General features: G+C 37.9%; 1 protein-coding gene across 8 annotated transcripts in view; it reads right to left on the bottom strand.

Moving 5' to 3' along the window:
- The window catches only part of FREM1 (FRAS1 related extracellular matrix 1), a 160,492-nt gene that overhangs the window by 77,624 nt on the left and 68,290 nt on the right, over positions 1-14,578 (bottom strand). For all 8 annotated transcript variants that reach the window (XM_045840791.1, XM_045840792.1, XM_045840790.1 and 5 more), the window contains 3 exons: positions 10,047-10,255; positions 7,345-7,438; positions 3,048-3,300 (listed from right to left, as the gene is read on the bottom strand). In XM_045840791.1, coding sequence (XP_045696747.1) covers positions 3,048-3,300; positions 7,345-7,438; positions 10,047-10,255 — 556 coding nt within the window. The remainder of the gene's footprint in view (positions 1-3,047; positions 3,301-7,344; positions 7,439-10,046; positions 10,256-14,578) is intronic.

Genomic DNA, 14,578 nt, shown 5'->3' with positions numbered 1-14,578 from the left:
TGAGGTTGTGGAGAAAAACGAACTGTCATGCAAGGTTGGTGGGAATATAGATTGGTGCAGCCACTGAAGAAAGCAGTATGAAGTTGCCTTTAAAATTAATAATGAAACTGCCTTATGATCCAGCAATTCCACTTCTGGGAATATATCCAAAGAAATCTAAAACACTAGTTCAAAAGAATACATGTGCCCTTATGTTTATTGAAGCAATATTTACAATAGCCAAGATTTAGAAGTAGCCCAAATGCTTATCAGTAGATGAGCAGATAAAAATGCTGTGGTACATTTACACAATGGAATACTATCTAACCATTAAAAAAAAGGAAATCTTACCTTCTGCGATAGCATGGATGGACCTGGAAACTATTAGGCTAAGTAAAATAACCAGTCAGAGAAAGACAAGTACTGTACATGTGATTTCCCTTCCCTGTATTTTTCAGACTATAAGATGAATCCACCCCCCCCCAAATTTGAGAGGAATAATGGTTGTTAATGCTGCTGTTGAGGTCTGTTTACATTTACACTGGTGAAATATTATGCTATTTATGTTACTAAATATTTTACCACATTTTTTGCTTCAAAATTTTTTTTTCCTATTTTCCTCCTCTAAACCCTGGGTGTGTCTTACAGTCTGAAAAATATGTGAAATCTAATGAATAAAATAAACTAACAAAGTGGAGACAGACTCAAGTACACAGAGAACATTCTGACAGCTGTCAGAGGAGACAGAGGGGCTTGGAGGCTGGGTGAGAAGGGTGAAGGTAGTAAGCAAAAGAAAAAAAAAGACTCATGGACACAGACAACAGTATGGTGATTGCCAGAGTAAAGGAGGTGGAAGGAAGCTGAAGAAGGTAAAGGAGAGGAGTACGTGGTAATAGAGGACACTTGAAAATAAAGGTGGTAAACACACAATACGATATATAGATGATGTATTATAGCACTGTATACTTGAAACCTATGTAATTTTATTAACCAATGCACCTCAATAAATTCAATAAAAATAAATAAAAGAAAAATAATCTTCATAATTAATAAAAAAAGACTTTAAACTTTTTGGTGATAATCTAAATGAAAAAAGTAATCTATAAAACTACACATACAACATAATTGCAATTATATTGAAAATTATGGTTAGAAAAAAGAAAATAAAATACTGTAATACTGAAATGTCAAATAGTGATTATCTTTAACAGGTAAATAGTTATTTTTTCCCAAAACATCATGATATTTTCCATACTTTCCAAGTTTTCTGCAGTGAGCATATATTATTTTCATAATAATAGGAAGCAAATAAAATAATGGTGACAAATTACTCTCAGGTGACTTTTATAATCACTGCTCTGCAGATCTTCCAATACTGTGGTTCTTTATACAAATCTCAGCGCAGTGCTATATAACTACCAATTGAATAATTGTGTGACTGTTATAAGAAAACATAACACTCCAAAAAGAAAACATCTTTTGAACACAGTATTTCTGCTAACTTAATAACATAGCAAAAAAATCTATTTGAAATAATTTGCCCCAATGCCATACTAGGTCTCATGACAAAAAGTAGTTTACATTTCCTTATATGATTACCACACCTGTTGTTTAGCACCTGGAACAAGGCACTGGAAGAGAAGATACAATCATCTCATCCTAACTTATCTGTGCTGCACAAGCCTGCCAAAGATGTTTAAATCATGTAACAAACAGTGATCATTGGTCTGTGGATGCCTTTCTGCCAGTTTGTTTGAGAACTCCTGCGGAAATCAAAAAGAAGTACCTCACTGTAAACTTTTAAGAGACATTGAAAGGCATCAAGCACCTGGGTGATGCTCCCAAGACAAGGAAATAACTACATAAACCTCAACTAAGACTAAACACAGATGCCGAGGTAAGGAGATATCATTTAAAGAAGAAAGATGTCTGGGAGCAATCAAAATGCACAATACTAATTGACATGAGACAACTGGTATCCTAATAAAGCATTGTTTACCAAAGTGCATACAAGAATATTATTTCCAAATGTTTTCTCCCATTTCCAAATTAATTCTTAGCTATCTCAATTCTCCTTCCTTGAGTTCCCTTTGCCCTCCTTGCACTGCTTACATTCTCTCTATGTATCCCTTCAATTAAGTAAATGATTTGAATTCTGATACCTCTTATTCCCACAGCCTACCTATCCAATCACACTCCCCCCATGGAATATACAGGTTAGAGAGGTGTACATAAGATTGTAATAATAGAGTGCAATGAAAGGTAGTTAGAGGAAGTATATGGTGCCATCACTGAGGAAGTGCCCCCCATCCAGAATTCAGAAGATGCACATATATCACACTGTCATTTTTGCATGTGAATGGCTTTGTCTACCTGTTTAAAGGAAAAGTCCTTCACAACAAGGTCTGGATTATACTCCTTTACAGTCCCCAGTGCCTAGTACTGTGCTTTGCAGATATCAGATGGTGAGTTAACATTTTACTTATTTGAACATTTTACATGGGGAACACATGCCACTGGGTAACACTATAGTGTTATGCCAGAAATGTAAGCATTGTGTTAACAAAGAAGCATTTACTGCATCTCTAATCTGTGTCCACCACTGTTGGGTGCTGTGGACAAGTTACACAAAGACTGAGATGTCATCTTTGCTTCTCAGAAACTTCAAAGGCAGGGCAGTTACTTCTTAAAAGCTAGATGTGATCACTAAACTTTTAAAATTAATAATATAATTATCTTAGGGAGTTTACTGCAAACATTTCTGCTATGATGGTATGATTTATGAACCCAGAAGCAGAAGTTGTGATAGTCAAATAAACCCATCATTCAAATGACAAAAAAACCCCAAAACCCCAAAAAGCCAACTGACCAAAAAGGGGGTGAGGATAATAACCCCAGAGTGAACAGAAGGTCTATGTGCAAGCATGATGAACAGAGTAGCAATAATACTTGCTCTTTCTCTACTCTGAAATTCATTATATTACTGAGATCAGAAATACCTCTAAGTATGTGATCCCATTTTTCAAGTAGGATCCCTCACTCAAACTAGTCACAGTGTTGTCATTTACCTGTGTGTTTGTACGTCACAGCCCCTGAGACAACATCTCCCTGAGAGAACTGATCCACTGTGACTCCAGCTCTCCTCACCACCCCATGTTGAGGTTCCCGAGAAATTATAAACATCAGTTTCAAGTCATCACTGTCTGCATCAGTAGCAAAAATATATTGAGAGGTGATGACCACCTCATCACCCTCTGAGCAATGCATCTTGGGGTTGAGGTCCGGCTTTAGGATCGGTGGCTCATCATTTACAGGAAATACCTAAGTAGAAAAAAAATGCATGTTTTCAAGAAAAAGCAAACAATGACAAATTGCCCAACTGGTAACCCATAGCTCATAGTCGGAATGACAGGCATTTTCAATCTTCCAGACACATGAAACAATAGCCATGGAATTTGGCCAAGCAGTTTGTATCTTTTAACTTTCCCCATATGACTCATCTTGCAAGAAATGATCCACATGACAGACATTTTAGGTAGGAATGGGAGAGTGCAGTTATGGTTTGGGACTCAAGTTTCCCATTTGTTTTCAGGCAGACAAGATATAAATGTAATATAAGCATCCTTCACCAAAGCCCCTATCTTCCTTCATTAAATTCACACATATTCTAGAGGAAATTTGGTCCTTGTGGTCTTATGCATTTACATTTACCACATCAAAGTTATTTATATTTCAAATTACAAAGCTCTTTCCACCCTCAATTTCCTGCCACCCAGGAAGTTTCTCTGGACCCACAATAAGTAGCAGCTGCATTTGAAACATTTCCAGTTAAATCTGAAACTCCATACCCATCAAATCAATGCCAGGTTTCAACTTGACAAAACATTTTCCTCTCACTGTCATGACAATAAAACTCCAAGTGGAAGGGAAAGAAAGCAACATGGGCTCACACTGGCTCTCAGAATTTAAAAAGATAATGAAGAAAATTGAAAATGTATGTCTTCTAAATGGGAATGAAGGACATTCCCCCTCTGAGTTCACAACCGCAACTTGGTGTATGCCGCAAGTTGGTTTATCCAGTCTGGCTTGTGAATACTCTCAACCCAACATTTCCTTCCCCCATGCTTCAGCCAAAGGGATCTTTTAAACTTCAGCTCTCATCAAGTCACTGCCCCGTGGGAACCTTTAATGGCTTCCCAGTGCTTCTAGGAAGTCTCTGGCCTCATCTCATGCTATGGGGTGCTTTTGCCACCCAACTCCATTTTCACCCCAAAACACTGCACTCCTCCTGTCTCAGGTCTTGGCTCCACCTGGCATCCTCTCTCTGTCCCTTGGCTTGGTAGGCCCTGCACCTAGCTCTTTGTGTGGCCATCTCTGCCCCAGGTCACATGTGTCTTCCTCTGAAAAACTTGTTTGACAACTCAGGCTCATTTAGGAACTTCTACTGTTTACTCTCTTTCAGCACTCCATTTATTTGTAGAACACATCCATATTTTAATGAATTAATTATTTCAGTGATAATCTGTTTAATGTCTGCCTTCAATCTTTGCCTGTAAGCTTTATTCATCTTGTTCATCATCATATCACCAGCATCTAGCACGGACCTGGCAAATAGAAGACACTATTAAGGGGTGGGGGGGAAGGTTGAGATAGAAGAGGGTAGAGGGTGGATAAATGGTAATGGAAAAAAATACAATTAAAAATTAACTATTAAAAATAAAAAAGGCACTAATTAAATATTTATGGCAAAAGCGAATAAATGAATGTAACCCTGTATATATGACCTGATTACCCTGCTATTTCAACAGTTGTTACACCCTGCAACAAGTACACACAAAATTATGTTGATACTTTACTTGAATGCATAGAAGGAAGGGTTACTAGAAGCCCAAGCTTATTTATTTAATCAAATATTAAAAAGCATACAATATTCTATTTTCTATTGGCTTATAAGCAAACAATATCTTTGTTCAAGTCCTCCAAGTGGATTCATTAAAAACCATCTTTATTACTGTTCTCGACATGATCAGTGAATCTAACCAATACAATCACGGCGACCATTTCACAGCAGTTCAAAAAACAGCCTCAGTTTCCAATGAATAATACAGTCTAGCTGCAATAGAATTAAAACATCCCTCCTAGATAGAAAACAATCACACATAATTGTTCAAAATCTGTTTTTACTTCTGATTGGCTTTCAAAGGCCATGCCCTTTTGTCTAAAAAGGAAAAATAAACACAGTGCTTTCCCCAAATGCACAGCTTATTGTCATTAATGAGAAGATGGTAGATGTTGGAAGATAAGTAGGGCTGGATTTTTTGCCCTAAAATTTTCTTTTCAGTAAAAAAAGTTTACTCAGAAATGTTCTCTCTCTATATAAAAGTGTGCCAATAAAAATAAAATTTCTTATTGCAACTGAAATAACATACTGTTCTTCATCTAGACCTCCAGGCCATCATGAGGATTAAGTGGAAAAATCGAAGGAAGAAGCTCTTCATTGTGACGGGCATGGATAAGTACTTAGGAGACATTAGCAAGCGTGATCACTATAACCACCTGGTAGTCTGCAGCTGTGGCAGCGGTGAGGAGGAAGGAACACTGGTCTAAGCACCAGAGAGTGGAGCAACCCAGGTCTACATGGCCAAGATAATGACCCTGGACAAGTCACTGGGCCTTCTTGGGCCTACATGTCCTTCACCATAAAATGGAGATTATGCCTTCCCTGTCTCTCCTTAAACACTAGGTGGATGTGATCATTCTCAATGAATTATTAACTGTAAAATATTTTACAAACCCATTATTTGTTGGGAACTGCCCTGCCTGGTATCAGAAGCTGTAACCCCCACCAAGGCTAAGGCTGAGGGAGTGGCCTTGGACAGTAAGCCAGCAAGGAGACAAAAGCTTATCTCCCTGGCAGAAGAGCTGCTTCTGCTGCTTCATTCATAACTGAACCCCAATGCTTGGTTGGTTAGCCAATGATGGGTAAGGTTCCCCAAGGGGGGAACGACTTAAGACAGGCACGATCACGTGGGAGGCCCCCAAGAAAGGACTTTGGGGACTACAGCAAAAGGGGGTGATGGACCCTTGCTCCTCGGCTCTGACTAGCCTGAGTCCTCACTGCTTGTGAGAAAATCTCCTTATCTCTTGGTTGCCTTAGTTCCCTTGTTCCACCTAAGCCTGAAACAATGACAGGGTGGTGCAGCTCTGTGCTGAAAAGGGCGGGTTCCCTGAGTGATCAGGCCTAAGAAAGAATATGCAAAATCCTGTGAAACCTGCTTTGTTTAGAATGCTTTCCCCAATGATAAGGATCCAAGGGTCCAAGGATCCAAGGACCTAAGGGTTGAATGATAAGGGTCCAAGGAAGAAGGAAGTTTGTTCTTTAAAGTTTTATAGCTCTTTGACCCTGACTCAAAATAGGCCCTCAGACTTCCTTGTTATCTATTGTTTGATCCTTACTTCCTAGCAATGAGTAATGAGCTTTTACCTGAATTCTTATTGAAACGAAACCAATAAAAAACCTCTCCGGAGGAGGAACAGCGCGCTCCCCATGTGAGGAGTGGCTCTGATGTTCCCATTCCTCCACAAGTCCTGGGTGTTTCTGTGTATGTTTTTCTCACGTGCTGATGAACATCCTCAGCCGAGATGGATACTGCTGGACGGTATCATCCACAATAAATAATAATTTCATATTACAAAGATCTGATAAAATTCAAACAGAAATAGAACTTAATAGAGTAAGAAAAATTAGAGGTTCTTCCAGGAGAATAATGAGTCTTTCTGAAGGCCTTCCTTTGTCACTGACTACAGTTAGTGGCAAATCCTATGAGTTATGCTTATGGACCTGCATGGTCACTCAACAGCAAAACTTGGGGTTTCCCATCAGGCCTTTGGGCATATACTCAGCCTTTATGTGCATATTTTTTTTCATTTGTCAAAAGAGGGAAAATCATTTCAAACACACCTGAGGCCAATTCACAAAGGGGAACCAGACATATATAGACATAGCTTCGTCCATAATACAGAGAAAATCCTAGTGATGCTAGTCTAACCTGCTGGCCCAGCTGCAGGTTGAGTGTTACAGTTCAAAAATATTAGAAATAATTTATACATGAAATCAATTGTTTGTTAAGTATATGGGTGTGAGGCCAGAGCAGCTCTCTCTTTAAACAGATTGGAGAAAGAACACAGTATGCCCATTGCACCAGTACAGCTTTGCTCTCTATTTCCTGTCCTCAGACATTCAAAGATGTAAGTAGGCATTCTCGTCTTTGGAGCTGTGGGTTTGAAATTCTATCAGAGGCTCCAAAAGGCTTCTAAATGAGATGCTCTATTTCTATGTGACCAGGGAGGAAACTTTCTACGCACCTCAATATGCAGAACAAATTCTCCTGAATTGGTGCCATCTGTGACCTCCAAGAGTATGTCATCCTGAAGTATCTCAGATCCATCATGCTGATACCTGTGGGGAGGAATTTGTTATAACCTCTCAAAGCCACTCTGAGAGTATCCTGAGATGCCTGACACAAGAGCTCATCCTTGGCTTTGGTCATAAGTTCAAAAAATAAGTATCAAAAAGTACAAGATAATCATATTTAATTACTTAAGTATCCCTGAATGTAAAATTGCTCCACCTTGGAAAAACATGTCACGTGCATTCATAATTTCTCCTCAAATCCAAAAGCAGCCCTTGTGCTTGCCACTATAACAATGGAAACTTGTTGGTGCAGCTCCAGTCACAGAAAACAGTGGTTGGTGGAATGACCAGTGGGCAGGGGACAGGACAGGGGACAGGTAAGAGCGGGACACTATGTGGACTTGGACCACTTTTCCTCCTCCTTCACTAAGGCCAATCCTTCTGCCTGCGCTCTGGAGCTATTCATCTCTTCTCTAAAACTCAGGTCTATGGAGTATTGCCTCTCTTCTACCATTTTCCCTTTTCTATTTACTACCTTTCTTCCTCTCCACCTAAAAAAATTTCAGACATAAAAATATTTTTCCTTAGTCTAGCTTTGTGCTCCTTGTCCTTTACTTCTCAGTCAAGTTTCTTAAAGAAATTGTTTGTTCCTAGACTTGCAATTTACTCTCCAGCCCACTGTAGTGATAAATGGTAAGTTCTAAATAGCTATTGCTCTGAGCCAAATTTCTAGCTTATCAATCATCTGTCTAAGACACACAGGAAAGGAAATAAGACTTATACAATTAAATTACAAGTTCCATTAGAAGTCAGACACAAAATACTACACATTGTATGATACCATTTATACGAAATGCCCAGAATGGGCAAATCTACAGAGATAGAAAGTAGGTGAGTGGTGGTCTAGTGCCAGGAGAGGAGGAAGGATTAGGAGGGGACAGATAAAGGGCACAGGATTTCTTTTTGGGGTAACGAAAACCAAATTTCAAATTTGATTATGGTGAGAGTTGCCCAAATCTATGAATATATGGAGAGCCACTGAATGGTATACTTAACTGAGTGAATTGTGTATGTAAGGCATGCAAATTATATCTCAACAAAGTTGGTTAAAACAAAAAAGGAAGTTGCATTAAAAAATAGTATAGTATATTGAACATATATGAAACACACATATGGAAATTTCCAGGGTTAAAAGGTATTTACTCAGGACTAGTGTCCTCCTACTCTGGCTAGAGGAGAGGGATTCTATTCCAGGGGTGGAGAAGGTCCACTTCCTGGTTCAGCATCCTTTCCACAAGCTGTCTCCTACACTTTACTTGGTTGTGCTTCCTGATATTTTCAGCAAATTAGTTTGGTATGAGATAATGTGCTAATGCTATCTTACCATGCCAAAATTTCTAAAAGAGCCAAGTGGGTCTAGGAGTACACATCCAAAGGCATGGCTGTGCAGTCAAACCAAACTTCTGTTACAACCAGATTCTGCCATATACTAAGTGACCTCATCCCTTTGTACCTTAGTTTCAACTATAACACAAGAGCAGAACCATCTACCTTGTCAAGCTTGACTGATGTGAAGATTAAATTTAAAAAAAAAAACAATTGTAAATCTCTAGAAGAATACTTAAACTATGTGTACTAATATTGGTATTTTTCTTTTTCTATCCATCACTCACACCCTAGTAAAATTATTTAAATAGCTCTCTAATGTGTAGCTTAGAACTAAGATCTCAAAAGAAAAGGAAAGGAAATTTTAATGAGGATGAGTTGTGAAAAGAGTTAAAGATATTGGAGGCTGTAAATAAATAATGTAACTAAACCATCAGATGAAATTGACCTTGCTGTGCACAAATCCTACTTCCTAGTCAACTTTCAAGTATGAAACTAAACATTTGATGCCTAATACTTCCTACTATACTCTATCAGAATGGCCAGAATTCCTATCTATAGCTTGAATATGTGAGAAATTAACCACCGTTGTTCTACCTGACCATTGCTTTTGAGTATCTTGCATTGTTTTACAGAGTTTTTTTTTTACTAGATTTTGTAGAAAAGCTTCTTACAGAACCATGAAAGACTAGGTTCAAGGTAAGGGAACCACTGTAGAACAATGAGCAGAGACTGTCTTATCCCTGACTGTCAGAGTGCCAAGTCCTACTCCATACCCTATCTACCCAGCCTATCTTATTTGTTTGCCTGCAAATCCCCTCCCCCATAGAAAGTAATAAAATTTACACTGAAGGTGTTGATCAACAGAATTCTATCCCCTGGTTTCCAGGGTTCTGAAATTAGCTTTTCCCAAAGCCAAGTTCAATTATGTAGATTAGCTTTACAGATGACTTCAGTCTATATTCATCTAGTTTGAGTGTTCTCTCTTGTGATATGCACAATTTCAGCAAATTTAATATTCATGGTAATGAATTTTTGCTGTTTAAATATCCATAAAGTCATTCCCATTGTTACAGCAAGCCAGAGGGAAAGAAACTGAAGAAAAATTAAAATTTTGTCATTTCTAATTTTCAACTGACCCTTGAAGGTATTGAGCAGCATACTAGTACTTCTGAATGAATTGGATGAACTTTCTTTTACTCTGCCTCTCAGTTGATCCAGATGGAAGCCAAAGCATGTAAAGAAAAAAGCCAGGAAATGTTCTAACCTAACTTTTAAGGCACGGAGGTCTCCCCAAGAAAATGTGTCCCCTGTGTTTAGAGGAAACCCATCCAGCTCCACCCTTCCATGCTGAGGCAGCCTCTGCAGGGAGAAGTAGATATTGTCCAGTTTGGTATCCACGTCAGAAATCAGAATGTGCTCTGTGTTGACAACACAGTGGCCTCCCTCAGCCAGTCTCAAAGGGTTGGTGAGTACCTAGAAAGAAAGAAAGAAACACTTAAAGCTTTGTTCCATGAGGTATCCCTGAAGAGGAGCTCATTAATCCAATAAAAAAAATCCAGTACCATATTAACATGTTAAATAATTTTTTAAGAATGTGGTAAAGAGGTCAAGTTCAAAGCCGAACATCTCAGCTGAGAAATACTGTTTACAAAATGATTCAGATTCTAAGCTTTGATGGATACAAAGAAGCAAGACAGATCAGTAAACCTGAAAGTATCTACATGTCATTTATTCCAGACCTTGTATAGTAAAAGCAGGAAATTGGTCACTATCAGTGGTGTTAACATGAGAAAATAACAACATTCATCATCACATCCACACTTACCATTGCTCAACACAAAATGAGCAAAACCTATATCAAATTCCCCTAGAGGAACAATCCATCTCTTTTCTTCAACATAAAAATTTTTAAAGACTTGGAAAATTAATTGGAGTTTTTAAACATCAATTATAGTATTTCAGAGGTAGAAGTGGAGCAGGGAAATTGAAGACAAGAATTTGAATATGTCATAGGAAATACATTTATTCAAATATTAGACTTAAGTATTGAAGCCAATCCAAGATGGCCGTGGAGTAGATGGGAGCTACATTAACCCTTTTCCAGGACCAAACTGGAATTACAACTAAATTGTAGAGAAATCATCCTGAATAACCAACTCAACACTAGCTGGAGAGAAGCCTTATAACCAAGGACATACAGAAGAAACCAGATCACCACAACAAGAATAGTAGTAAGTGTGGAGGTGCAAGAGGGCTTGTTGGGCTCCCACAGGTGGCAGCTGAAGTTCCAGAGAAATATTTCAGCAGGTGGAAGGTTCCTACTGAGAAGTTTGGGGTATAAATCCCAACCTGGGCACCCAATCTTAGAGTACCAGAACTGGGAAAGGCACCCAAATAACATCTAGACATGAAAAGCAGTGGGGTTTCTGTCTGCCAGGGAGAGATGACTAGAGCAACAGCCTCTTTAAAGGCCAACACAAAATTTTTGTTTGCATCCACTTACCCTGGGTTCTGGCAGAGGGGGTTAGAGAGTGGACTAGAGACGCACAAGGAGAGTCTGGGATTGGTAACACCAGGGAGAAAGCTAAAGGATCAACCACCAGGATCCCTGGATTCAGTCATTACCCATACTGCAGGAGCCATCTTTCTCAGGCAGAGCATTCTACTCCATACACAGCAGCCTGAGGGGATGCAATAGACTCATCTGCTGGAATCCGTCTCACACCACCCTGTGGAAGTTAAGCCTTGTTAAGGAGTAAAGCCATGGGTTATCTCAGTGATAAAGCCTAACACTGAAGGCAAATCTCCAGGAGGTCTGAGACATTAGCTGACCCTCCCCAGGGCCCAGTGGTGGTAAAAGTGGGTTTTAGTGTGCAACCTGGTTCTTTCTGTATACACCAAGGCCTGGCAGAGGGAGCCATAAACTGTGGATCACTGATGGCTCTAAACAGGTTGCCTAGGGCCAGTCACATGCAATGTCTGACATAGGTCTCAACCAGAGTCTTTGTGGATCTACCTAACACTTAGAAACAAACACAAAGAAGCAGACAAAATGGGAAGACAAAGAAACAGGCCCCAAATAAAAGAACTAGAACATTCTCCAGAAGAACTAGATGAAATGGAGGCAAGCAATTTATCAGATAGTTTAGAGTAATGATTCTAAGCATACTCAGCAGCATGAAAAAATATATAGAAACCATAAAAAAGGACTAGTCAGAAATAGAGAATACATTATCTAAAATAAATGATTCACTGGAAGGAATAAAAAGTAGGATAAATGAAGTAGAGGGTCAAATCAGTGATTTGGAGAACAAGGTAGGAAAAATCCACTCAAGCAGGGCAGCAAAAAGAAAAAATAATTTTAAGAAATGAGGAGAGTTTCAGAAATCTTTGAGACAACATGAAGTATAAGAACATTGCATCATGGGAATAGAAGAAGGAGAAGAGTGTGAACAAGGGATCAAGAACCTCTTTGAAGAAATAATGACCAAAAGCTTGCCTAATCTGGTAGAAGAAAAAGACACAAATCCAGGAAGCTCAGAGAATCCCAAACAAGATGAACCTAAAGAGGCCCATAGCGAGACACATCATAATTAAAATGGCAAAGCTTAAAGACAAGGAGAGAATCTTAAAAGCTGAATGAGAAAAGCAATTGATTACCTACAAGGGAGCTCTAATTAGACTTCTATCTGATTTTTTAACAGAAACAGTTCAAGTCAGGTGGGATTGGTATAAAATATTCAAGATCATAAAAAGCAAAAAACCTACAACCAAGGCTGCCTTATGCAGCAAGGCTATTATTTAAAATCGAAGGAGAAATAAAGAGCTTCCCAGACAAGAAAAAGCTGGAGGAGTTTGTTAACACAAACCAGTATGGAAACAAATGTTAAAGGACTTGCTTTGAGAAGAAGTAGAAGAAAATGGAAAAGGAAAAAAAACAGATAAAAATAGTTAAAAATAAAATGGCACTAAATACATATCTATCAATAACCATTTTAAGTGTAAATAGCTTAAATGCTCCAATCAAAAGACAGAAGGTAGCTGAATGGATAAGAAAAAAGACTCATAGGAAAAAAGATCAAAAGTTACACACAGACTAAAAGTAAAGGGATGGAAAAAGATATTTCATGCAAATGGAAAGGAAAAAAAGCTGGGGTAGATGTACATCTATCCGACAAAATAAACTTTAATACCAGGGCTAAGAGACAAAGAAGGAAACTACATAATGATAAAGGGAACAATCCAACCAGAGAATATAACCTTAGTAAACATCTATGCACCCAACATAGGAGCACCTAAATATTCAAAGCAAATTTTGATAGATATAAAGGGAGATATTAACAGAAATACAGTCATAGTAGGGGATTTTAACACCACATTGACTTCAATGGATAGATCTTAAAGTCAGAAAATTGGTAAGGATACAGCAGACTTAAATGACATCCTAGATCACATGCACTTAATTGATCTTCAGAGCATTTCACCCCAAAACAGCAGAATATACATAGTTTTCAAGTGCACAAGGTACATTTCTAGGATAGACCACATGTTGGGACATAAAACAAGTCTCAATAAATGTCAGAAGATCGTAATCATATCAAGCATCTTCTCTGACCACAATGTTATGAAACTAGAAATCAATCACAGGAAGAAAAATGAAAAACACACAAATACATGGACACTAAATAACATGTTATTAAACAGTGAATGGGTCAACGATAAGATCAGGGAAGAAATAGAAAGATACTGGAAACAAGTGAAAATGAGAACACAACAACCTCACATCTGTGGGACAAGGGAAAGCAATCCTAACAAAGAATCACATAGCATAACAGGCCTATCTCAAGAAAAAAGAAAAAGCTGAAATAAACAATCTAATGTTATACTTAAAGGAACTTGAGAAAGAACAACAAACAAAGTCCAATGTGAGTAAAAGGAAGAAAATAGTAAAAATCAGAGCAAAATAAATGAAATGGAATCTAAAAAAAAGATACAAAAGATCAATGAATACAAGAGCTGGTTCTTTGAAAAGATAAACAAGATTGACAAACCTTTAACTAGACTCATCAAGAAAAAGAGAGAGGGCCTAAATAAATAAAACCAGAAATGAAAGAAGAGAAACAACTGACACCAAAGAAATCAAAAGATTGTAAGAAAATATTATAAACAACTATATCCCAACAAACTGGACAACCTGGATGAAATGGATAAATTCCTAGAAACATACAATCTTCCAAAGTTAAATCAGGAAGAATCAGATAATATGAATAGACAGATTACATGTAGTGAAAATGAAGCGGTAATCAAAAAACTCTGAACAAAAAAAAGCCCTGGAATGGATGGCTTCACAGATGAATTTCAACCAAACATTTTGAGAACTAACACCTCTCGTTCTCAAACTACTCAAAAAATTCAAGAGAAGGGAAGATTCTCAAGCTTGATTTACAATGCCAGCATTATCTTAATTGTAAAACCAAATAAAGATACTACAAAAAAAAAGAAAAAATGATAGGCCAATATCCCTGATGAGCATAGATGCTAAAATCCTTAACAAAATATTACCAACTTGAATATAGGAATACATCAAAAATATACACCATGATCAAGTGTGATTTATTACAGGAATGCAAAGCTAGTACAACATTTGCAAATCAATGAATGTGATTCACCACACAAACAAAATGAAAATTAAAAACCAAATTATCATATCAATAGATGCAGAAAAGCATTATATAAAATCTAGCACCCATTTGTGATAACAATTCTCAGCAAAGTGGGTATGGAGGGAACTTACCC

This window comes from Phyllostomus hastatus, unplaced genomic scaffold (assembly GCF_019186645.2).
Source record: "Phyllostomus hastatus isolate PE091 unplaced genomic scaffold, TTU_PhHast_1.1 phas_contig_34, whole genome shotgun sequence".
In the NCBI taxonomy this organism is placed as follows: Eukaryota; Metazoa; Chordata; class Mammalia; order Chiroptera; family Phyllostomidae; genus Phyllostomus; species Phyllostomus hastatus.
This window is presented reverse-complemented; position numbering and strand designations above follow the sequence as displayed.